General features: G+C 42.2%; 2 protein-coding genes across 2 annotated transcripts in view; one reads left to right on the forward strand and one right to left on the reverse strand.

Moving 5' to 3' along the window:
- niban2a (niban apoptosis regulator 2a) overlaps positions 1–18,538 on the reverse strand; it is a 25,734-nt gene extending 7,196 nt beyond the window's left edge. Inside the window, exons 1-8 of the mRNA XM_008324375.3 lie at positions 18,300–18,538; positions 12,206–12,336; positions 10,604–10,732; positions 10,362–10,467; positions 10,107–10,274; positions 2,573–2,688; positions 896–1,000; positions 645–807 (exon numbers count right to left, since the gene is read on the reverse strand). Of these exons, the coding sequence (XP_008322597.1) occupies positions 645–807; positions 896–1,000; positions 2,573–2,688; positions 10,107–10,274; positions 10,362–10,467; positions 10,604–10,732; positions 12,206–12,336; positions 18,300–18,354 (973 nt within the window). The 5' untranslated portion in view covers positions 18,355–18,538. The remainder of the gene's footprint in view (positions 1–644; positions 808–895; positions 1,001–2,572; positions 2,689–10,106; positions 10,275–10,361; positions 10,468–10,603; positions 10,733–12,205; positions 12,337–18,299) is intronic.
- Positions 18,539–20,536: 1,998 nt separating this feature from the next.
- Positions 20,537–26,277, forward strand: part of LOC103389107 (uncharacterized) — a 52,334-nt gene continuing 46,593 nt past the window's right edge. The window contains exon 1 of the mRNA XM_025061993.1: positions 20,537–20,690. Within this exon, the coding sequence (XP_024917761.1) occupies positions 20,654–20,690 (37 nt within the window). The 5' untranslated portion in view covers positions 20,537–20,653. The remainder of the gene's footprint in view (positions 20,691–26,277) is intronic.

Consider the following 26,277-nt stretch of genomic DNA (forward strand, 5'->3'; position numbering starts at 1 on the left):
CAGCAGGCAGAAGAGTTGCTTTGCTCTGCCAACAATCCTCAAGCAGCTACAGTACATGTCTCTGAGGTAAACAATACACACTGTACCCAGGCTAGGAAGGATCCTCTTGCATGGTACCAGAAAAACCACATGTTTGCACAGCATTTAAGCACTGTCACAAGATAAACTCATTTGGCTTTTACTGTTGACTGAAATATCATGTGATAGAAACAGCCACGATATGTTGGTTTTCACTCCACTGGAGATCCTTCTGTAAATTGACTTGGTTGGTTTTTGCTAGCTCCAGCCAAAAATTATTTTCATCCTTTTTAAACTTAAACTGTGGTTTTTACTTTCTTGAATTGTTTATGCTCTACTATCAGCTGAGTTTTGGAACGTGCCCCTAGAGGGCGCCAAAGACTTATAGGATGGTTCAAATGAGGAAAAAGAAAAGTGTGTGCAGAAAAACATGTAAACTAGCTAACCTGGATGAGAACGAATAGAGGGGTTTGTTCCGAGACAGTACGTATGATGATGATTATCTAAAGTTTGGATTTTTATAAATTGCTGTTGGATTAAAAAAAAAGTTACTTTTTGTCACAACTCAGCCAAACATAAACAGCCCGTGGTCTGGTCCATCAATCCAGAGCTTTTTGTTCTGTTACCTCTGATCTTGCTGCAAACATGTTCTTTAGATGTGATGATCTGGTCCATGTCAGTTCTAAGTCTTGCGTCCAGTTGAACTCTCTGGGCCTCACAGACGTCCACCATGGCGCCATACTGGGTGCTGGTTTGGGTCAACACCTGCTTGTAGACAGCATCTGATATCTGTGGGAGAGAGTGGTTTCAGAGAATCACAATCCCTATTTTCATTTTGTTCTTTTAACTCTTGACATCTGATAAACTCAACACCAACCAGCATCCAGTTCCTCTGCCTCTGCTGCATTTTCCCCTTCAGCCGTGGACCAATCATGTTCCTCAGCTCAGGTTGAAGCGTCTCCATCACCAGATTAGCAAGAATCTGTTTACACAACCAACAATTATGTTCTTTTTCATGATTACGTTTCTAACACTCTTGGCGGAGCGCTTCCTATATAATGGCTTTTGTAGTTGACACCATGACCTCAGTTACTGCGGTAACAGGAACTCATTTTTAAACAGAGGTGCAGTCAATGAAAACACCCCACTATAATCCTGAAAGTAAAGAAAAACAAAAATAAACCTGGAAAAAAAAATCTGTACCACCCTTTCCTGTGTGGTTGGATGGACACAGAGGGGTCATTGAGATGATACACAACTTCATTAGCAGGCAAAACTGCACTACACAACACTATACTACACTACACTTAACTAAACCACTACACAACACACTATACTACACAACACTCCACTAGATTACACTACGCAACACTATACTACATTATACTAAACTAAACAACACAACACACTATACTATACTAAACCACACTACACAACACTCCACTAAATTACACTACGCAACACTATACTACATTATACTAAACTACGCAACACACTATACTATACTAAACCACACTACACAACACTACACTAAATTACATTACACTATACTATACTACACTAAACTAAACTACACAACACACTGTACTACACAACACTACACTAAACTAGACTACACAGCACAACACACTGTACCACACAACACTCCACTAAATTACACTACACAACACTATACTACATTATACTAAACTACACAACACACTATACTATACTAAACCACACAACACTACACTAAATTACATTACACTATACTATACTACACTAAACTAACCTACACAACACACTAAACGACACTACATTGCACAACACTAAACTATACTACACTAAAGTACACTACACAACACGCAACACAACACTACATTTGACTAAAATACACTACACAACATGAAACTAAACTACACAACACTACAGTACTAACACTACATTACGTTATGCTGCACAACACACAACACTGTACTACAATACACACTATACACTAAACTGCACACTGCACTAAACACAGCGCTACAACACTTCACACTTCAACAAACTACACTATGCACAACACACTGCGCAACAACATACAACGTTACACCACATTACACTACACACATTCATTTTCATGTCTGTCTTCAGGTGGCCTTATCCAAAGCAATTACATCAAGGTTGTTGTTGTCTTGAAGTAACTGCTTCATTAATTAATTAATTTTTTTTTCATTACCACAGACTTAAGGATAGGGGAATTAGAGGTGGTGAAAAAACAGTGGCTGTGAACAAACACTGGTCGACTCTGGAGTCAGAGGAGCTCATTCAGAGGTGAAGCCCTCACCCAACAGTGTGAGAGGGAGGGGTGTCCATAAAGGACTTGTGTAGGTGCGTTCTTAATCTCAGGTGTAAGGAGTGGGTGTGTGCTCATGACGTAGGTGTCTAAATGTGTGTGTGAGTGTGTGTCTATGTGTGAGTCTTTAGGGACTTCCCCTGTAAATCTGAATCTCTTTTGGAGTTGGACCATTTCCAGGTTTTTTAGAAAAGGCCTTGTCGGATTTGAACCTTTAGATCAGTGACAGCTCCTGACCTGTGGCGGTGTTCCACACATCATCTCCCAGGTGCCGTAGTGTCCTTTTGTTTGTCTGTGTCGTCGAATGGCGTCAGTAAAAGCTGGTGTCTGGACGGTGCATTCATCCGGCAGACCTATAGGAGGCAGGAAAGAGCTAGGTCAGTCCTGGGGGTATTTGTGGTGGCTGTGGTCTCTGGATGTTGTTGGATTAGTCACATTGGAGAAAAGCAGAAGAATGAGAAGAATTGCCTATTTTCATTCCACTATCTGGTTTGGACTGGTCCCATAGAACTGTTTGCAGTTCCTTTATAACTGTTCTGCAGATACTATTGGTGTTGATTCTGGAAACTGTCTCAGGCTGAAGGTTAAAGTTAGACAAGAAGGATAAAGCCTGGGTTAGCAGTCATTTATAGGTCACATATTGAAGAGAGGTTAGTCCCTCTGCCTTACAGCAAAAAGGTCCGATGCCTGGTTGCTTCCAGTAGGAAGTGGTCTTCCTGTATAAAGTTTGCAAGTCCTCCTTAGTTGGACATATTTTTACACGTGATGATGAATAATCTGGACTTTGGACATTTCCAGGCCGTGAGTCACCTCTGTGTGTGTGTCTTGTGGTCACGTATCACAGTCGTGGATTCTCAGTCAAGATCACAATGCACTGTGTCATCCTCAGAAAGAGGAAGACAGTGACTCGTCTCACGATGGCAACTGCATGTTTAAACCTTTTTAGAACATTGGTTGCCTAGAAGGGTGCCGTCTCACGATGGCAACTGCATGTTTAATGGGACAACAGCGGTGGCTCAAAAAACCTTTTTAGAACCACTGCTAGGGGGCGTTCAAGAGTTCATTCCCGAATCAAAAACTAATACAGTGCATGGTGTGTCAATGAAGCAGATTACCGTATCTTGTGCAGTTTGGCTGAGTGTGCAGATATCACTTGAGCTCCCACATTCCCTCAGCTCTGGGGAGAGGAGAGCGGCACAAATAACTGCCTGTTGCTCCAAAAATTGTTCGATCATTTCGAACGCGCTATTCCATACTTATGTCTGTTTCAGTTGCAGTAAATTTTGGCATCTGTTTCCTGAAGACAGGGGTGGTGAAAGTCAGGTGACCTAAGCTCATCAATACATTACATGTCTATGTCTGGGTTTTGTTTTTGTTTTTTTACTTAAAGTCTTGCAGCCACATTTGTATTTGGGTTGTAATTAAAAAGAGAGGAGGGTCTCAGGGACTACTTGGACCACAACATCAGAACGTTTCTTCTTAAGGGAATATCTGTAGTGAAAACCAAAAGAACCCAGATGATGAGTTCAAGAGATGTGACAGATGGAGAACATGTGTCAGCAGAGCTCCAGTCACTTTTATCATTAGCAGTACCTACAGTACCCACTATGTAGTATGGAGATGCACAGCATGTGGTTCAGTATGTGTTTTTATGTCAATGGCTGCAACGACCTCTAAGACCGGAGGCGACAACAGTCTCTGTACCTGAGTGTCAGTGTGTGAGGATTATCAGTTTATTGTCTGTTCATGCACATGCACCAATGTGCATACACTGTGTGTGTCTGGTGTGTTGGTCCGATCAAGTTGTTTTGTTTTCGGATGCAAATCTGTGACTCAGAGAAGGCTGACAAAGACAGGAAATGACCATGGAGTCACAGAGAGCCAGACAGGAAGCTGTCGCCACTGATAACCTAAGTAAAAGTGGAAAACGTGGTGATGGGACAAAGTCCAACTTTTATAGTTTTGTTATCAGTTTTCCCTCATTGATTTGCTGAGAGGTTCTCAAGTTTACCTTTCACTAGAGAAGGAGAAAAACTGACTGATAATACAGCAAGAAAAAAAAAAAAAACTAAAACTGAACTCAAAGAGAGCTAATGTTTAGTGCAGTGTAATGTAAAGGTTTGACAGCAACACTGCAAAGTTTAGTTTAAGTATTTCTAAGTGAAAATGTATCCAAACTAACGAATAAAAATACCAAACAAAAGATATTTAGATGAAGCATAGCATAGCTTAGCTGACATACAGATAGCTGAGCTTATCTGAGATTCAAGTTTGTCAAAAAAAAAAAAAAAAATTGAACCTGCTAAAAATATTTCTCGGACAAAAATACCAAGTTTAGTCTGGAAACAGGAATAAAACGGAAGGTTCGTGTGGATCACGTGGAACTGACAGTGTGACTTGAACCAGAACATGTAATGCTGCACTCCAGGAATTAACGGTTTCAACATTCCAACCAGAGTAAAGTAGAAAGTGAAAGTTGTTATTCTGTTAATTCAGTTAATTTGAGGAGGTGAACCAGGAACTGGAAAATCAGGGTCTGGTCTAATGAAACCAGTGTCTTACTCTGTGGAGTTCACGGTTTTCCAGCTAGCAGGAAAAAGGAAAATACTCTCTGATCAAGTGTCGCAGCGTAAAAGCAGCCATCACACATTCTCCATGTGCCTGGACCGAAGCAGATCCAGACCCAGATTACAATTCCACCATGTGTGTGTGTGTGTGTGTGTGTGTACATGTGATAGTGTGCATTTGTATAAATAGCACATGTGGCATCGTTTACCACAGCCTTTTTATCTGAGGCATTTCCCTCTCTCTCTCTCCCCCCTCTGCACAGCTGAGGGAACGACTTTCCCAGGCCTTCAAATCCACAAACCCCTCTATGTGTGTGTGTGTGCGTGCGTGCGTGCCAAATGCTTTTTCAAGTCAGAAGTTGTAAAACTCATTTGCATATCAAATGCAACGCAAGGACACTGCAGCTTACGTGCTGCTGCTGCCGCTGCTGCTGCTGCCGTAGTTCATGAGTAGCTATCATCCATATGTTTCCACTGCAGATCTACATGATCCAGCTACACCTACTGGTGCAAAGAAATTGAAGGAAAAACATGTGACAAACATGGGACTTCAAAGACAGATCTGGGAAAAGGTCTTAGACCAGGCGTGGGCAAACTAGGGGCTGGATGCGTTCAGCGTTTTTCCTATAGATGGCGTAGAGAAGGCTAAAAGCATTGACTTTTACATGTCATTTATCTTAGTTCACACCAACACTCCATCTATCTGTTCCTGACCTGGGCCCCCTGTCAAATTTTAGGAGGAATTTTGGCCCACCAGTCAGAAAGTTTGCCCACGTCTGGCTTAGATCACGGCTGGGACTGAGATGCCTGACTGGCAGCTCCATCTCAAACATTCTTTATCCCTTAACGGACCGTTATGCTCCTCACTGTGACAGTGTTGTTGTCTCCAGTGAGCCCACCACGGCACATCTCACTTGTTCCAGGTTGTAAACATTGTCACCTTGTTTTTTCTCGCTCACTGAATTTGATTAAAAAGTAGTTGTTTTTTTTACAATGGCCGTCAAAGATACTGTATATATTTCCGTATTAATCTAGTTTTAACCAATCGACACTGTGACTATAGTTTTAGTCAGACTGTCAGTCGTAGACTGACTGACTGTCCTGATCTCAGTCAGGCTGCTCTGACACAAGACAGGCCGCTGACCTGAGGTTGACGCACCCACAAACACATGCTGGGAGTTGATGATGGGATGTTAGGATTCAGGTTCCCCACAATGTTTAATTTCACAAATTAATTATCACGTTCAATTGGAGGAATTTCCATAGATGAACTGTAAGAACTGCACAGGCGTCCACAGATTATATTAAGACCATATTTGTCTTCAGAGGGACAGGTTGGACGCAGTCATGCTCTTCTAGAGTCAGATTACCAGGCATATTTTTGCATGACTGTGATGATAGAGATGCAAAGCAGGCCCTCAAGTTTGATTGGACAAGGTTAAAACTCACAGAATTTAAATCTTCACTGACTGGCTGTGAATATTTAAGTTTGCCTGTGGCCACTTGGAGAACTGCTTTGCATGAAGCTAATAGTTGATTAGACAGAGCAGCTTTACCTCCAGCATGAACTGACCAGCGGGTTACAGAACATTGAGGTGAACCTTCCCACAGACATTAGCTGCTGTTACCTGCTATCGGCTAGCACACTTCCTGGCACTGAAGTCTTTAGTCTGACCACTGACTTGAACTGATGTCCCTTGTGTTTAGCTGAGACACAGCAGACATTTGTCCACGCCTGTCTTCCTGTCCACTGTCACTGAGGTCACCCCCCCCCCCTACTATTGAGAACCTGATAACATGTATATTTTTATCTGTATAAACCACTGTATGAGTTGCTGCCACCTAGTGACTGGAGGCTTGTTATCATTCAAGCATTACAGCAGTGGTACACTTGTGTCCAGTGTGCCATATTCCCCTGGAAGCCCCTCACTGCACCCCCTCAGGGGGACCCGTCCCACTATTTGAGAAGTACTGCTCTAATCTGATGAACGCTCTGCTGTTAATTGAACTTCCCTTAAACAGTGCAGCTACAGCAGCTCTAACAGCTTGTTCCTAAACGTCCAGTGAGTTAGAGGAAGTGCAGACAGAGGTCAGGGGTCAGGCTGTAAAACCATTTATCACCCTCAGGAGAAACGTTCTTCAGCCAGTTCTGCTTTTCCTCAAAACACCAACCAGATGGAGGTGAGACCGGGCGCGTCCACGCTGGCCCGTGAACCTCCGCAGTCGACCAGGCACCGCTGCAGCGACAGTGGAGGAGCAACACGGCCTTCATTGTGTGTGTGTGTGTGTGTGTGTGTGTGTGTGTTACGACACACTCCTGCAGTGTAGCCAGGCAGCTGGAATGCACAGCAGCTACATGAGTGTTACTGAGCGTGCCCAGACAAGTCAGATTGAGTGGGTAAAAGAAATGCGAGTTTTAATCCCAACGCAGGAGTTTGTCTTAAGACCAAAAAATGAAATTGTTGTTTTCTCACACCAAACTGTTCTACAACACCTTAAAGTTACAAATAAAAACCGTTCAAAGTTTAGAGAGTTTTAGGGCCTGCTGTGTAGCTAGCTGATCTGTGGGGAAGCTGTAGTGGTAACTTTTAGCTACTTCTTCATTTAGTTAAATTGGCCAATCTTTGTTGTCTAGTTATTGCGGAATGTTTTGACTAAACAGAAATATTCATCATTTCCATGCTAGAGGTTCTGCCAAATGTAGCTATTTTATTGTTTGCTAACTAAACTCTTTCTCTAGATTTTTAAAAAGCTTGGGTTCTGGCCTTTTCTTCTGATGCTTTCTTGTCAAATATCAAAGTTTTCTTTTAGCTGTTCTTTAATGTTTTTGTTTCACTTGAGTTCTTCTCCTGTGTTATGTGGAAGTGAACGTCATTCAAAGATGAAAAGCTCTTGGTTGCTCTTGCTAGCTCTTGGTCATTTTAGGTTCAAAGTCAGGGATTGTGAAGGTCCTTTCCCAGAGTTCCAGAGTCTTTGTGACACAGTTGGAGTCTTTTCAATAATTAACGATCGGGATCCACAGAAAACACGGGCCGTGACTAAAAGCCTCATCCAGATCTTTTCAACGTCTTCTGAGTATGTGCACCATAAATCCAGAGCCAGTCTTTGGAGGTTTCAATCTGTCTGTGAATTAGCCTTCAGCTCTGAATGTGTGCAGCGCCGCGCCACGATCTGGTCCTGTGTGAAACCAGGGTTGAATCTGGTTGAGCAGCTTTTTGTGCAGTGCGGTCACGCTTGATTCAAATCCCTGGCATGAATTTTTTTTAGACAAGGACGTCACAGTTTCTTCAGTGTCTGAGTGATGTGTCACGTCTTGACGACGACAATATGTCGACGATGTGTTATTATCCTCACCACGACATAAAGTACAGTTTACAGATTAATCTGCAGATTCACCCGAGGCGGCAGGAGCCGAACAGCATTCTGTGCAAACACACACAGACACACACCTATGTGTTTGAATTAGGGTCAGTCAAGGTGAGGGTTTAGAACTCTCTGTCTGTTAATGGTGTTGAAAATGTCTGTGTTCTTTCCCCTGAAGCTTCAAGCTGTGAGCAAACAGAAGTTAGCAACCGCGGGCTAAACTTAGGCTTAACTTCAAGAGGTGTGTGTGTGGATACTTAAAGTTCCTATGAAATTGCTTTGCATTTTGCTTTGGGTTAAAAAGTCAAAAGAAAAATGGTTTAAATGTAAACTAGTGTAAACTTTAAAAAAAACAAACAACACAAATTGACTTTCCATTGTCCAAACTAGTGTAAACTTTAAAAAAAACAACACAAATTGACTTTCCATTCATCATCAGACTTCAGACATCAGATCATCAGACTATACTTTCTTCACATAAAACTGACGTTTCAGTCACGTCACAATGTTAGGAAAATGTTTAACCTTCACACTAATGTTAACCTGCACTAGGTTGTTTATGTGATTAACGAGCTGATGACATCACATGTCACTAAATATATGTCTGTTACCAACATCAGAGTTTAACACAAGTGGAAAAAAAAAACACCAGTAGGGGTACAATACACTCAACTCACGATTTGATACACAATTACTTTTGTTTTTGTTCACAATATGATTTTATCATGATTTTTTTTTAAGAAAATGAGTTCAAATTATGACCAAATACAATGATAAACTGAAATTGTTATCGTTAAGTAACAGGAAAAAAAAGAAAATCCACATTTCTTAACAGAAACACTGCCCATCACCATTTATCTCCTCTTATTAAAAGTCAAACTGGTCTGGTCTGATTCACCTCCCAACTCTCAATATACTAAACAACAGGATAGAAAAACCAATAACTGGAAAGAGTTTCTTTCTTTACAGAAACACTGTTTGCGTCTGTGGAAGAAGTTCTTCCCACGTTCTCTTTGAACACCTGAACATCACTTAGGCGTCACTTAGGCTACGTTCTCTTTGAACACCTGAACGTCACTGAATCGCTACGTACTGATGTAACATCTTGGTTCAATAGCGAGTCACAGCCAACCGTTTTAAAGGGGATGCCACCACCTACTGTATTAGAGTGTGTAGTCTCATGGTATGACCACTGACTTTTGGAGATAACTAGGCTTCTCCTTATGTGGTTTGTTACGATTTAATCTTATTCAAATCGACATGAGTCGTCACGCATTTGTATTGATTTTTCATTGATTCACGATGCATCGTTACATCCCTGCACACCAGTCCTCACGCCACACTGTTTTCAGGTTTAACCACACCATAATGAAATGACACACACACACACACATTCTTACCTGCTTTGAACCCTGCGGCTTTAACAATGATGCGGCTAATTTATGGATTTTTACAGGCTTACGAAGTTCATACAACTAGAGATCAATGACATTTTTGGTATGCTACTGTGTGTTATACTAGTAGTGTTTGTCTGTGTGTTGGTTATATAGGAGCTGTTAAAACACTGTTTATGTACTGTTGCCCAACTTCCCTGTTTCTGTTTACCTCTGCTGTGGACAAGCACAAAGTGAAGGGAGTTAGCCCCGGAGCTAATGTTAGCTTCAGCCCCGGAGCTAATGTTAGCTTCAGCCCCGGAGCTAATGTTAGCTTCAGCCCTGGAGCAGATCACTAAGTCTCCCCTGTTCATTCCAACTACTAGTACTTTTTTTAATAGTGGGTGCGGCTTATATTCAGGTACACTCAATGGTCTGGAAATGACGGTAAAAAAAGACCCTACGTACCGTTGTTGCAGTGTCGGACACAGTCCTGCAGCACAGCGTGCCACTTCTTCTGCTCCTTCTCCGTCATGACGCAGAAGTAGTGGTGACGGGCGTACGGGTGCCACAAGATGAGCGGGAACTCGGTTGCGCACTTGATAAATGGGTTGTTTCCCACTTTGGCCTTGATACCTACAAGAAGTCACATGGCAGGGTGCATTTGGGTGAAAAATTGCGTTTTGTTTCTCAGTTCCCTGGAGATGTGACTCTGGTCTTCACCTGGCAGACTGGTGTTCATCAGCTCTATGTAGTCCTCTAGGGACGTGAGGGCCCTGTACCCAGCACAGTTGATGGACACCTTAGGGTGAAGACCACGTTCCTGTGCCTGTCAGACAGAAATACCAACTTAGCGCAAGCACTGAATCATAATTATAAAAATCTATAGTCCACTTAGGTTTGTTTGGATCGTTTATGTGCTGTTTGTGATCAGATGTGATATGAAATTCAACAAACCAACGTACTGTCTTGTTCTCGTACAGGTTTATGGTGTAGCTGTTTGGCACCGACACAAAGCGGCTCCTCCACTTCCTGTTCTCCTCCAGGTACTGGAACAGATTCCCTGAGAAAATAGACCGACCCGCCAGAGGATCCTGGGGAAAACAGTGCAGACTGTGGGTCAGGAACAACAACAACTCGAACAACAACAACTTGAACCACATTCCTGCCAAGAAAACAACGTAAGTTCCGGATGAAGTCCTTTCTACAGTCACAGATGAATCAGTTCTGGGGTAAATCTATTGACCTCTGACATTTCAGCGTGTTGAGTTTATGATGCTGAGCTTTTGAGCTGTATGCCAATGTGTCCCTGGGTTCATATGGGAAGCATTTCCTCAGAAATATGAAACTGAATCAGACCTGGATGATCTGATGAATTGAGCAGCAGAGGGTTAGCATCCATCGTCCCACTGGTCAGTTGTTGGACAAAGTCGGTGTAAAGTGGGCTTGATGTTCCTTTATTCTGGGCTTTTTGTCAGTTTTCACCTTAAAAATCACTAGAATCTATTTGCAGAGTGGACGCAGCTGCATGAGTTCCTGTTGGAATTTTGTACCCTCACGTTCAGAAGTGAGGAAATAGTTGAAGTTGTTGAGAAGTCATGTCAGCGCAGCAGGTCACTGAGCAGGAAAATTGTTATGTTCAGGTGGAATCAGGACAAAAGGCCCGTGACTGTCAGAGATACTAATACTGACAGTGACCCCCGACCCCACCGCCAAGTAGAAAATTGATCAACAGTGGAAAGAAGGGGTTTTTTCTGGTGTGAAATGCGTTTTAATTTTCTCTCCAGGACCAGGACGAAACCTACGACCCTCAGTTCAAACAGACATGAAGAGGAACTGAGCGTCCACTGGTTAGACTGGTCAGACATCAAGTCATGAATAAGTTCATTCATCTTCACAGTTCACGTGTATGATACCATCAGGCTCAGCTGAACAAAGACTGTGTTGATGCTCGTCGGTGTGACGAAATCGGTCAGACACAGAACACAAGTGAAAAAAAAAAATCCCTCTTCATATTTAAACTGATGTTTAGAAGTAGAGGCGAGATAGTAATTATATTATTTACATATATATTTACCCTTTACAAACCTCCCCCATACTGTTATCAACCCTCTCTAGACTCTCTAGACTACTACCCTCCCTAGACTGTATTACCCATTCCTACTCAATTAAATGCACAGTAGAGTTATATAATGGACACAATAGACACACATATTGCGTAAATAAATTAAATACACGAGGTGGCGGAGGTCAGTGCTCAGCTGCAGGAGGGAAAACATGGGAGTGGCGAAGCAGGTGCAGCCCTGGCAACAGGTGAGCACAATTAGATTAATCAAGCCTCTCCTTATATCAGTAGGAGCCGGGACCAAGGAGAGAGGAGAGTGAACAGAGGAGTGAAAACTGGTCAAGATGGACGGACCGTACAACTAAACAGATCAAATGCCACATTTTGTCAACAGAGTTCCACAAATTCATTCAGTAATTAAAGATGATTAAGGTTAATTACAGATTGTTGTTGATGTTTGTTTTTTTTCTTTTTTTTTTCCTTTGGTAATTATAACTCTTACCTTCCTGTGCAGCAGCTGAGACTGCGGTCCTCCTCCTCCTTCGATCTCGTAGCGGACACTGTTGAAGAGGGCGACGGCGTACTGCTGCTCATACATCTCCCCAAAATCTTTCATCATGTCATTGGTGCGGCCTGAGGAAAGGTCAGACAGAGGTCAGTGGACTTATGGACATATTACATTTAATGTAATTGTATGGGCTATTTACTGACTCACACCAAAGTGCATGGAGGAAATCACAGATTTGATTTGATTCACAACAACTTTGCCTTTTGTGTCAAATATCCCTGTTTAATAAGATGCTGTTTATAGTGATTTTTATTTATTATTTATTGACTCCCATCTATCCAATGATTAACCTAACCCAGTAAGTTTAAACCTTTATAAAATATTTAAATATTTTTTCATTAAGTGTTCCATTTGAAATAATGATTATAAAAAACAATTAGCTGCAGTCCCAGTAAAGAGCTAGGGTTTAATTGTTTTCCCACAAGTTTCCATTGGAGGCTTCTCTTAAAATAGTACTAAAAACAAGCACACAGGAAGAACTGTTCCCACAATCCCTAGCTGCTGGGAGAAAAAAAAAAACACACACTTTGCTATGCTTGTTAGCCAATCAGAGTGGTGTGTGTAGCGCACGGGTCAGCGGCAGACTCTGTTGACTGGGATGTGTTTTTGGAAGAGATGACACAGGAAGCTGAGAGTGGAGTGGCAGTAGAGAGCAGGAAGGAAACAACTGACAGGATGGGAAAGACAGACGGGAAAGTGGAGGAGGATCAGTCCAGGACACCGGAGCCACATGTTTGACATCAGACGGCAGTTCATTTATTAATGAATTCATGGAATATTACGGGATAACGAAACTCATACTGCTAGCGATCAATGACTTTTCTAGTAGTGTGTTATACTAGTAGCGTACGTCTGTTTGTGAATGGCCGTTTGTCTATATGTGTGTATCCCATGTTACAACGTGGACACCCGCAGTTATATAGAGAAGTGCGGCCTGTATACTGTATGTACAGTTATTTTTTTTCTTTTTAAATTTAGTGGGTGCAGCTTATATTCAGGTGCACTAAATAGTCCGGAAATTACGGTACATAATAATACTATATTAGCTTCTATTAGTTTATTATAGATAGTGTTGTATTATAAAAGGGAGGAAGTAATGAAGCTATTATAAATGTAACTGCTATTAGCATCTGCTGTGTTGTTACTACTCTCAGCAGTACCCCCGCCCCCCCGTGTTTGGTTTTCCACCATATAAAGCCAGGGCTGGGGAGCAGACGCTTCTCTCTGAACCTCAACACTCTCGGTATTTTTCCACTGGGGCTGATGTTTTGCCAAAGTCAGCAAACTGGCGCACTGGACCTAGAAGGCCCTGCAGTGCATTTGGAAATTGGAATTTTGGGAAACAAAGACCACATCATAAAACATAGGCCCCGGCCTCGTGCCCAACCTACACGTCCAACAATTCTCCCTGTAAATGCCTGACTCTGCACTTTTGGCTGTTTGTTTGGAGCGTTCTGTTTATAGATGTGGATGATTATGTCAAGTGTTAGGTCGCACGATGTGATGATGATGATGATGATGATGAGTTATATTTATAGGTGAGGGCGTTTGTTGTCATTAGGCACTGACGCCGTTGTTCTTCCTCCTCAGTCGTGACACAAATCCAATCTGGTCCTGCTCAGTTTGGCGATGTTTCCCCTGTTTGTGCAGTGTGTGAATGTTCCGACGTGACGTTTATTTATACATATCTGAAGGTGTGTTTTCTTTAATGAGGATCTTTGTGGGTGAGCACACACTTGTAATTTGCCCGTGCGTGGGTGTGTACATGTTGTGTCATTGTTGTGTGGGAGGAAATCATTCTTGGAGAATGTGCTTCAGCTGCACGGCTGAAGAAATCACTTCACAGGGAGGAACACACTCCAAACAAGACTCCTAGTAAGGAAATGCTGAGTAGACTCACACACACTCACACACACACACACATTGTCTGGGACACGTTAGTTCTTCCTCAAGTAGACACAGAACGAAGGGTGTGTGTGAGAACCAGACTCTGGTTCCAGCTTCTGGTCTCTGACATGTTGGTACCTGCTTCAGCTCTGCAGCTTCACCTTCTTATCATCTCTTCTTTCAAATGGTAACGTTCACAACACCAGATCATGAGATACTGTATGGGAAGTTGATGCAGAGAGAGCTGTCTGCTCGTTTGAAGTTTTGTCCTTTAGTAATATGTCTTAAACACATTACTAAGACGTTTCACTGTGACAGGTTTTCATGGACACGTGGACCTTTAGATCCTCCATTTTCTTTACCCGTACCTGACTGCTGGACCGCTAACGCCTCAATCCACAGCTAATCATAGCTGTGCCTTTGGCATAGCGCTAACTGAACAGCTGCTATATGATGTAAACACCTGAGGAACTAGAAGTGTGTTGTCATCTGTCATCTGTAACAACACTAGGGGGAGACAGTCAGCGAGGTCCTACGACTGACCAATGACAGACGTGCAGGTTTATTCTTCACTCTAGAACTCCTTTTCCTGACTCTGACTCTGGATTAGATGACTAAAACATCAGTAATCCTTACATTTCCGGGACCATTTCTCAGTATCCTGAGCCGTGATGCAGTTATGAGACCGCAGGGTTTGAGGGTGGATTCACTTCTGCTCGGGTGTTTGTTTAACCAAACCTGAAGTGTTCACTCCCCCAGTGAGGTATTTGGTAGTTGGTGTGAACTGGACCAAAGTTTTTCTGTCTGTCTCTTCACCCTGACTCCAGACCTTGTAAAGGCTGTGGCTTGACAGAATGTCTTCATTCAAATCATTTTAAAGCAGGAGTGTCAAACGTACGGTCCGCGGGTCAAAACCGGCCCGCTTGATGAATTTTTGAAATAAAAAATATTTTTTGGAAAAGTATTATTATTTCATTAAATGTGAATAATAATAAATATCTAATATACTTCTTTGAATGAAAACAAGGGGGAAAAAACATTGACTTATTGTATTTTATAATTCATTATGAGGTGATTGTATGAAATGAGTTTGACACCCCTGTTTTAGAGGACCTGTCAACTGTGTTTCTACTTATGGAGAGGACCTGTCAACTGTGTTTCTACTTCTACCTATACCTCTGATAAACACACAGCTTCTGTGTAAACTATCCGGCTGTAGTTTTTACCACTGAGTCCACTGAAAGACTCTACAACAGCCCTGACGGGTGTTAATGCTGATGTTATAACCCCCCCTGTCAATGACGTATGTGGAGAGGAATGAATAAAGGCCCTGAGGGATTGATGTGTTAGCTAACAATGCACTTCACTAGATAATGACACCTGAGCTGGCATCAGGCCTGGCTGAACACTCTCAGTGTTCTTTGGATACGGACTGTAAACTTTTCTGTTGCCATTCTCTGATTCATACTGTTTGCTTTTTTTTACAAACACACGAAGGAGAGAAAGACGACAAGGAAAAGTAGAAGAACTAGTACAAGTTAGAACTAGTAGCATTTGGGTATTATTGCACTTGTGGTTTTATTTATTTGAATGCAGTAGTCCTTCCTGTCATAATGCCACTTATTTACATATATGAACCGGTGGCTGGGGTCGGTAGAAACACCAGGGGGAAAAATGTCTTGTCCAAAGACATAGAGTTATGTCCAGACAAAGAACAGTTCCAGTTGTGACCACGTGGATTTTGGATACTGGAAGGAGGATGTTGGAGACAGATTAAAGTTGCTGTTGGACGAAAACCCGGAAAGATTCCACACGTAGGAAAAATGTGTGTCTGTTGAAGCTAATGGGAAACGATGGCGTCCAGACTGTGAGGATCCTTGACGTAGAGAGAGGCCGCGATTCATCTGCACTTGGCATGGAAATGCCAATTTCAGCTTCCACCCAACCTAACGTGCAATGTAGCGTTAATACCACAGGGCTGCACAGTGGGAGGCGGGAGCAACATCAGACCTAAATAGCAGTCTGTTCAAACACGGTTCCCTCTGGAAACCTACTTATTATCTCCTAGAAAATAGGCTGCTGGGATGCAGCGATCTGAGCGTGGAGAGGAGCAACAATGTTGTCCAGTACAAGTGTGTGTATGTGAGTGTGGCGAGGGGGGATGGGGGGGGTTTAGTCACTTTTTATACACAAATGCTGCATGACTCTCTGCCTCGGGGAGGAGAGGAGACTGAGGGACAGGAGACCATTCCACCATTCCTTGAGCTCAGGGTCAAGAAGCTCAGGAATGTTGGAGAAGTAAAAGACAAAACTTAGTGCAGCTCAATGTGACGCAGGAATAATGCAAATATATACTATATACTATATATATATATATATATATATATATATATATATATATATATTCTACTTAGGTCTGAGGAGCAACAAGTTCAACCTCAACCGGGTTTGCTAAATGTGATGTAATCTCTGGAACCTAACTGAAGGATATTCTCTATACAAATGTCACTGTATGCAGATGATGCATGATGATAAGATGATGATATATGGGGACGTCAACAAAGATAAAGACAAACAAACAAATCTTCACTTGTGAAAACATCAGATCTCCTCTCCTCCATCTCAGTCTGCTCTCTTCTTCAGTGGTGTCCCCATCTACAGAGAAGGAATTCTCTGTAGAATTCTGGAGGATGACCTTTGACACCAGGACACAACCTGGTCCTTTGTCCGGTCTAAGGACCGACGGTCTCAGGTGGTTCTAGATCAAAACCTGTTGTTGAGCTTCAGTCGTTTGAACAGGTTTCCATTCCAGTTTGATTAAAAATGTGATGTTGGATCAGATTTGAAAATGATTCATTTTGTATTGAATCAGTGGCTCAAGGCTCATGGGGAACACAGTGATGATGAGCTGTTGACACTTTAACTCAAACTAGAAACATGATCTGTTCCATGTAGTACTGATTTTAAGAACCTATGCACCCCTTACAAAAACATAAGCATTTTCTCATAAGTTCTTCTTTTTCTCTTCAAGACCGGTGTCTAATATAGTGTGTGCAGTAGAACAACACCACTGTGTTTCCCAACAACACTAACCAAGGCGTCATTTGTCTGAGACATTTAATCTACTACCACGATGACCACGTTATTACTGCTTCATCAGCACTCTATTTCTGTTGTCACCAGACTCACTTGTTCAACTCTTTCACCCTGGTACCGGCAGCGTCAGTCCCGAAACCTCCTGCTCTAACCTTTAATTTTCTCTCATCACCTTGTCATTTATTTCATTTTCCACCAAAGATCACCCAACTACAGCAGATCCTAACTGAGTCACAGGTCTTGGGGAAAAGGTTCTGAAGTTAATTCGGTTTCAGTGACACCTGGAAATCACAGAGGACTTTCACAGAAGCTAACCCAATCAGGAATGGTCTAGCCTGGAATAAACCTGGAACAGAAGTCAATCTAGACCCATATCTAGACCGGATGGTCTCCTGCTGTTTTCAACAAGTCTAAGTGAGAGAAGCAACCACCGATCAGACATGAGACTGTCCAGAGCCGGTGTACCAGAGATCTGTGATCAATGTGTTGGACTTTCTCTCTTCTGCCCACCGTGAAGATGTAAACAGCACATTTGTCAGCAGTCAACTTTCATTCCCCACACTCTCGGCCTTGAGCTGTTTGGAACTACGTTTGTAAAACTGAAATCCTTCAAATGAACTCAGACAACAGCTGGTTGTTGTCACTGTCCCGGATCAGAGTAAAAGATCCACTGCAATTACGTCACACCATGTCTGAACTTCTACCTGAGGTAAAGCTCTATGTGTTTTATCTTGTGTTTTACATTGTTAAGCCACTTTTCCAGTCTTCAGAGAAATTTCTGACTTTCTTTGATTAAGTCCCAGATGGAAACTTCTAGCTACGACCCAAAACTACCCCGACACACCCCTGTTCTCAGGTACGACTAGAGAACAAGTTATGAAAGTTTCCTCTCCATGTACAGTACCTGAGACAAACCCAACACCATCACAGCTTTGTGTTTTGAACCCCTTTTTTTGGACCACTTTTGAGATAAAAACCGATCCAGAAGGTCAGACTTGAATAAAAACAACTTCCAACATTCCAAGCTCAGACACTCCTTTCTTACCTGTAATCATCTCCCGCCTGTTCTCATCCAGGTGAGAGGAAACCACGTCCCCCATGGCTCCAGCTGCTGTAGACCGTTCTCCTTATTCCGGGTAGAATTTGAGTCTTTGGTGGTGAAACTCCCAGCAGTTTCAAAAATCAAGGCTGAGCGTCTGGAGAGGGAAAAATGTACCACTGTGCTGCTGAGAGCAGTACACACTCTGGCGGAGATCCAGGAGCAGCAGGAGAACACTGGCGTGGTTCACACACACACACACACACACACACAGACTGTGGTAGGAAAAAGGAAGGACACTCCCTCTGAGAGTCATCACTGGTCCAACGTGTTCAGTCGGCCCTGCTGAAGGTGTGGCCTCATCCAGGAGCTGAGAGAATAACAGCTTATTAGATTTGCAAAGTGACAAAGTGCTGAGCGGAGATTAGGGAAACAGTCTGAACCATGGAAGCTTGGTTTCACCAAAAAACGCTCCACTTAAATCAATCTACAGTGTCTGAGCCCGTAGAGAGAGAACATTTTTGATGATTTAACACAGCAGCTGCCTGTCAACTGTATCTCATTTATCATTTTGGAATCCAAACGAAACATTCAGACGCTGAGGTCACAATGGAACGTATGTCAACGAAAGTATGAACTTCACCGACGGCGGCAGCAGTTGACCAACAACTGTGGTTCAGTTCTGTAAAAGCACCGAGCTACAGTGAACAGTTAACAAAGTGAGTCACATTTCAGTTTCCTGTTGGAAAAGACTGCCTGGAGGACAGACACTGGTTTTCTTATGTGCCCAGCTGCTTTTGGATTTAATGTTACTTTACTAAGTAAGTCAATTTCAATGGAAAGAATGTTTTTTTTTTAAAAAAAAAGTTCCAATCACATACCACGTAAGCAAATAAAACATACAAGGACAAGAGAAAAACATACTGCAGCAAATGAGTTACAGATAAGAAGTTCCTCTTCTCTGTGTGTCATGGAGGAAGGAATAATAAAAGTAACACACATAAAAACTCACACAAATTGTGAGTTTGAACATAGTGTCATATCTTTCCTTTGTGATTAATCAGAAAAGTTTTTTCAGCAATAAAATAAAATACCCATGTAATTTTAATGACCTCAGATAATTAAATAAAAACGCCTTCACTATTCAAACAACAGCACATTTGAGTGCCTTCACTTCTACGGGTACTGTTTGTGTTTACGTGTGCTCATATTTAGGTATTAGTATTGGCTGACATGTTTTACTGATAAATGCTGCCCCCGTGTGGAGAGATGCATAGTTAAACACGTTACAGTTCAGGTACCCTAAAAAATAAACTGTGGTTGTCAGTGACGCCGTCGTTCTTTTTGCTTCGGTTCCAGCTACTGCTGCTGTTTCTTTTATTAAAGATGTCACTGCGGTTCTGGTTGTTGACGTTTGGCGGGTTTGTGTGTCGTTTTTACTCCTTACTTCTCCATTTTATTACTGTTGTTGCTGCTGCTACGTCACCTGCTAATATGACTGGCGTTGTTTACTGGCGTTATTACTGGTGTTGTTTATTCTGTTCTGCTGGTTGTCGTTCTACGCTGTAGCGGTGAATAAATCCGTTCGTGTGACCGTTCCTACTGTAACTAATGAGCTTGCTAGTCAGTTGCTTTTACTGGTTTTCCTGTTACTTATGACAGTTTCACTGTGTATGTGTGTGTGTATAAATTGCAGTTAAGCTAAATTACTATTTTTTTTCATAAAAAAGAGAGGTTTGAGAGAAATGCTCGTTTTCTTCAGCCATTTTGGGCTCAGCTAACTGCTAGCATTGTTGAAGTTGTACTAGATTACAGGTATTTCTGTGTCATTGTTGGTGTTTAATCCCGTTTCTCTCCCTGATGTTCCTTTCATTTAGATCATGTGTGTCAAACTAATATCCACCAGGGGGCCACATCATACATCATGTATTATGTTTGTACATCATTTAAACATAATACATGTTTCTGCAATTTATTATTATTTATTCAAGGTACAAATATTGTTCATTGCTGTGTAATAAAAAAAACACACAATTTCTCAGGTTAAGAAACTCTGCTGCAAATGCCTTTTACACACAGCCACACAGAACAACTTGATGGCCCTCATTTGGCCCCCGGACCTTGAGTTTGACACATGTGATTTAGAGCTTTCGGTGAAAATGAGAGGCTGCTGCAGCCAAACCGTCTGCATCCACCAATGAGATGAGGATGTGGAGGATACGCAGTGACGTCAGCCACGGGAGGCTAAGATGTGAGTGTGTGTGTGTGTGTGTGTGTGAAAGAGAGAGATAGAGAAAAGGGGAGGGAGAGAGAAAGACGGGAAGAGGGAGAGATCAGTCGGTCCAGACCTCAGCAGCATCATGGCTCCTATCGGATTAAAGGCGGTGGTCGGAGAAAGTAAGACAAATCTTTCCATTTATTCAACCTTTCAACGCATACACCTGTGGTTTTACTGTGTGCGAGCTGTAATTCTGCTGCACAATCAGAACGATGATGACGGTGATGGTGGTAGTGATGATGAAGGTGCAGCTCCGCTGTTTAAATCCCAGTGAGGACTAAAAAAACCTGCACAGACGGGTTCGTTTGCGCGGATCCTGTGGTGCGGATGCGCAGTGTGAAGCTGCGGTGATGCGACAGAAACAGCGGGAGGAGGCGAGCGAACGCAAACACGTTAACTACCCGACCGTCTGTTCATCCATCTATCCATCCATCCACCCCACAGTTATCTCTTTTTCTGCTTTTTTTTTTTGCACCAGTGTCATCAAATCATCTCGACACTTGTCATTTGGTAACACACTGATCAGATCAGAAAAAAAACGAGGAAGAAGAGGATCCCAGGTTAGAGGTTGGAGGAGAGCCTCGCCCCCATGAACGGGCCTGAAACCGCAACACCCTTCCTCCTCTTCCTCCTCCTCCTCCTCTTCCTCTTCCCCTCCTCCTGCTCTCCTCCTCCACCAGTGGCTCTGCGCTCTTCTGCCTGCGCACTAATGGCGGATTGCGTTCACTGTCCAGGCCCAGCAAGTTGCAAGAAAATCCGCATAATCTGGGCTCAGTCAAAGCCTCCCCTCTCCCCCTCCTTCTCCTTCATCATCATCAATCTTCTAAAATGTCATCATCAATTATTGGCTTTAGTCCTGATTTGTGTGTGTGTGTGAGAGAGAGAGAGAGATTGCATGTGTGAGTGTGTGTGTGCGTGAACGTGCACTGCAGTTTACCATCTGATTTTGTCACTGGCTCAGGCTCCACCTTAACGTGTTATCACTGTTTTGCCAGACATGGTAGTTAGTCCTACTGTGGAACCATAACCTTGTCTTGCTGAGTGTGAGTTCTCCAGGCTATGTGTGTGTGTGTGTGTGTGTGTGTGTGTTGACTGTTGTGGTTGGACAAATGAATGGGTGAAGGTTCTGTCCAGTGCTGCTGGGGTCAGCAGCGTACATTTGTTCCTGTTGTTGATGCTGTCAGTCCAGATCTACACAGTAAATCTGTCTGCACTAAGCTCGGCCACTGTCGTTCTGCATGCTAAGCTCTCCAGGGCTAAACCCCCCGTCAGCCTGTTAATACCACCGTGTGCTGTATTGTCTATGTTCATCTGCAGAGGCAGATTTGTTTTTTAACGGCGGTCAAAGCCTTCATCTAACTTTCCTTTTTTTTTTTTTTCTAGGTTTTTTTTTATGATAAGCAATGATTTCTTTTTCTCTCAGTGGCTAACATTAGGATCCTCCCTCTATGCAGCTACAAAACCACTGCTATCATAGTAGCTGCTATATAGCCTATGTCACTAAAAATGACTCTCTCTAAAAGAGTGTCTGCTGAGCGGTCACCCCTTGGATGATGACTCAGCATTTGCAGCAGCAGGTACTGGTTGCTGTTTGGCGTTTCTGAATTTTGTTGAATCACAGGACATCAAATTCTCATTGAAGTTATAAGAGGCTTGAGATGTAACACCTGATGTCTCCACCAGGTGATCCCTGCTGCTGCTGCAGGCTCAGATTCACCTGACAAATGAGTCTAAAACAGAAACAGCCATCAGATCAGAGTCACTGCAGTCACGTCCACAGAAATGTCTGTTCAGTTCCATTTCTATCACTCAATACCAGTATGTTTTTAATCCAGTACTCGTTTCCAGTACTTCCAAGAAACTCTGAGTTACTGTTCTACACTACAGTATCTTCCTCTGTTCTTGTCGACCCAGTCCTCCGTGTACATCATCTCTTCAGAGTTCTATAACTACTACCTCATTAGATCATGTTCTCCTAGTTTTCCTGGAATTCCTAGTCCTATTTGTGGAAACACATAGTTCCTGCTACTGTCTTGGGTTCCTGTGGAGGTTGTTGACACAGACACAGAAAATAGATTCAAAAACACATAGTTCCTGCTACTGTCTTGGGTTCCTGTGGAGAAAGTGCACCTAAGGATCTTCAGTCTTGTTGACATAGACTCGTGAAAATAGATTCAAATGTTAAGTTATGGTCAAGTCAGTCAGTGTCCAGTCAGAGAGGATTTACTTCATCTTCTACCCTTAAAAACTAGTCTAACACACAAACAAGCATTCACACCTGGTCAGAATAGAGTGAACAATTAATCTAACTCAAACTAAGGCCCGGGGGCTGGATGTGGCCGGTTCATCTTTTTAATCCGGCCGGCCCAAACCTTTCCAAATTAAATAATTTATTTAGATTATCATTATACTTCTGCCTTTTTTTTCCTGCAATAGCAACGTTTCCCCAATAGATGGCATAGAAAATGATAAAAACATTCTAGCATTTTAACCTTCATGCATGACTTCACACGAACGCTCCATCTATCTGCTCCTGACCCACCCCCCTGTTCAATTTTAGGACAATTCTGGCCCACGAGTCAAAAAGTTTGCCGACGCCTGATCTAACTGTTTTCAGACTACGGGAGGTAACTGGAGAAACAAACACACACACACAGGCAAGACAAGGGCACTAACCACTTCACCGCTGTGGTGCCGTAGAAAACAATCACTATTTCTGATTTTGTTTCAATATCTTTAAAGTCTCCTCACTGTATTTTTGAAGCTTAATTTAAAACAGGAAAACTTTTAAAAAAAAATGTGATCAACGGTAGACGTTAAGAAACATTTCAGTGTATCACTGAGCACTGAACAAATAACCTAGTTACTGAGACGGTTAGTAAACAAGAGCCGTTGTTTCTTAATAGTCATTCATTTGTTAGTTACCTATTTCTTCAGGTGCGGTCTAGTGTTTACTTTGTGCGGCTAAATGCCGATGACCTAATTTCATGACATGTCAACTAAAAATCAATCAATACTGATGTCCTCATGTAAACCGGTGGAACAGATGTGGGTGAGAACAAATGTGATTGTTGAGACCGAACCTTAGCTACAATTTAGTCAAAAGACTAAGATTAAGACAAAGTCAAAACTAAGTCTGTAAGTTTATATCACCGGACTACACAGTAAACTATATCAAGATGAAAATGAATCTCAGCGTTATTTGGAATGAACTGTTATTTAGTTACCTGGAAAAAGACGAGACGGAGTAAATGGAAGTGTGAAAATAAGAACCGACTGCTTGTAGCCATTGGTAAAAAAACAAAATAAAAAAAAAAACATTTGAAAACACGAGGCTTGGATCGAGTGTTACTACAGCGTTAACAAGGAAATTATTGACAGCAGCTTTAAAATCCTCCTCGGAAATCATGGTCCAGTCTGTGCTGCAACTGAAAGAACACCCACGTCAGTGCAGTGTCTATCACAGATAGAGCATTAAGAATTGTATTTATATTCTATAATATATGGGGTGTATATTAGCTATTCAAAGTAGACTAGAATGAGTTTTACAAAAATCATACATATATATATATATATAATTCAATAATATTGTCAAACAGCGTAACTATGGTTCTGAGTAGATGAAGGCAGGGACACAGCAGGCTGCACCTGTGCTCTGTTGGTCTGAGGTGGAGCTGGGATGGTGATTGGTGGAGAGGGTGAGGAGGAGAGAGGAGGGGAGGGTGACACCATTACTCTCCGGCTCTGCAGGAGTGGATGATGGTGGGGGGGATGGGCAGCAGGGAAAGGCTCGTACAGCTTCAGAATCACCCTCCTCTTCCTCATGACTCTGTGTGTTTTAGCGCCTCAGAGCGAAGAAGAAGAAGAGGACGGAGAGCATGTCGTAGGAACGCTGGTCTGACTGGAGACACTGAGCTTGACTGTAGTTACACAACTGTGATTAAACAGGAGGTTCGTACGGACCAGATGGTCTAGATCATACGTGTCAAACTCAAGGCCCGGGGGCCAAATGCGGCCCACCAAGCCGTTTTGTGTGGCCCGCAGGAGCTTGAAAAGCATTTAGTAAATCCATAACGCAGAGTTTCTTAACCTGAGAAATTAAAAGGTATTATTTTATCATACAGAAATGAACAATATTAACATGTATTAGTCTGTTATGGAGTAGTTACATCTATACCAGCAGTCCCCAGTCTTTTTTGGTTCCAAGGACTGGTCAGCGAGTACCACCTGTTACTACAGATAGATAGCTAGGTGCTGAGCCTTGAAGGATCATTAAATTTTAAATCAAAATAAAATATCTTTTAGACTTTATTCAGTTTGTATTAGTGTCTGAATGACCTTTTATTTTTAAATATTGCCAGACTATCTTTAAATAAAGAAAGTAAATGGATATGGTGGGTTTATTTGAATGAAATTTGTAAATTAGTAAAAATTAAGCACATTTTTTCACTGTGTCCCCCTGTGGCCCGGTACCAAATGACCTATGGACTAGTACTGGTCCGCGGACCGGGGGTTGGGGACCCCTGATCTATACAGTCTACCATTTACAACTGGCCTTTCAAAGGAAACTTTATTGGTGATGTGGCCCAAAATGAGTTCGACACCGCTGGTCTGGATCATACATGTCAAACTCAAGGCCCGGGGGGCCAAATGCGGCCCGCTAAGCCGTTTTGTGTGGCCCGCATGAGCTTATAAAGCATTTAGTAAAGTTCATGCAGCAGAGTTTCTTAACCTAAGAAATTAAATTTTTTTATAATCAATCAAATAATGACCATTACATTTTCAAAATAAAACATCTTTTAGACTTCTATTTTGTTAGTATCAGAGTCTGAATGACCTATTATTTTAAAATTAGATTATCGTTTGCCAGATCATCTTTAAATAAAGAAAGTAAATGGATAAGACTGGACTTTCTTTGAATGAAGTAAATTAGTAAAAATTAAGTATATTTTTTTATTGTGTGCCACTGTGGTACCAAATGACCTATGGTCTGGTACTGGTTTGCGGACCAGAGGTTGGGGACCCCTGCTCTGTACAGTCTTCCATTTACAACCGGACCTTCAAGGGGAACTGTATTGCTGGTGTGGCCCCCGGTGAAAATGAGTTTGACAGCCCTGGTCTAGATGGAACCTCAGGACAGTACCAGGACCTCAGTACTGCACTGTATTTACTTGGACAAATCTGAGACTGAAACATCCAGATATGTTTATGGATGGATTATATTATCATTTAACTGGATCAGTGCACTCCTCCCACTATACCAGCATCTATCTATACATACTAAATATATCATTACTAAATATATTCTTATACCATACATGGCATTCTTCCTTCCAGCTGATTTGCGTTTGGATTTTTTACTGTTAGCCAATTACGTAGCAGCATTTTGTTCACTGTAATTTTTTTATTGTTTCCTTTTCCTTCTTATTCTGGGATATTCTGATGAAAAGATGCCAACGATCCTGGTGTTAATTGTTAGCTCAATCGTACTTGGTACTTCAGGTCTGACTGAACCTGTGGGGGTTCTTGGTATGTCGAAAAGGTAAAGCCCATTACAGGCCCAGTTAAATATAATATGGCACCACACGGTGGTGGACGTGCTTCAAAACTAGATGATCATTGGTTCAATATTTGATCATATTTGTTTAGCTTAAAAAGTACTCCTCCTCTTGTACTAGATTTGCTCTAATCAAAGCCAAACCAATG

This window comes from Cynoglossus semilaevis, chromosome 14 (genome assembly GCF_000523025.1).
Source record: "Cynoglossus semilaevis isolate Cse_v1.0 chromosome 14, Cse_v1.0, whole genome shotgun sequence".
NCBI lineage: Eukaryota > Metazoa > Chordata > Actinopteri > Pleuronectiformes > Cynoglossidae > Cynoglossus > Cynoglossus semilaevis.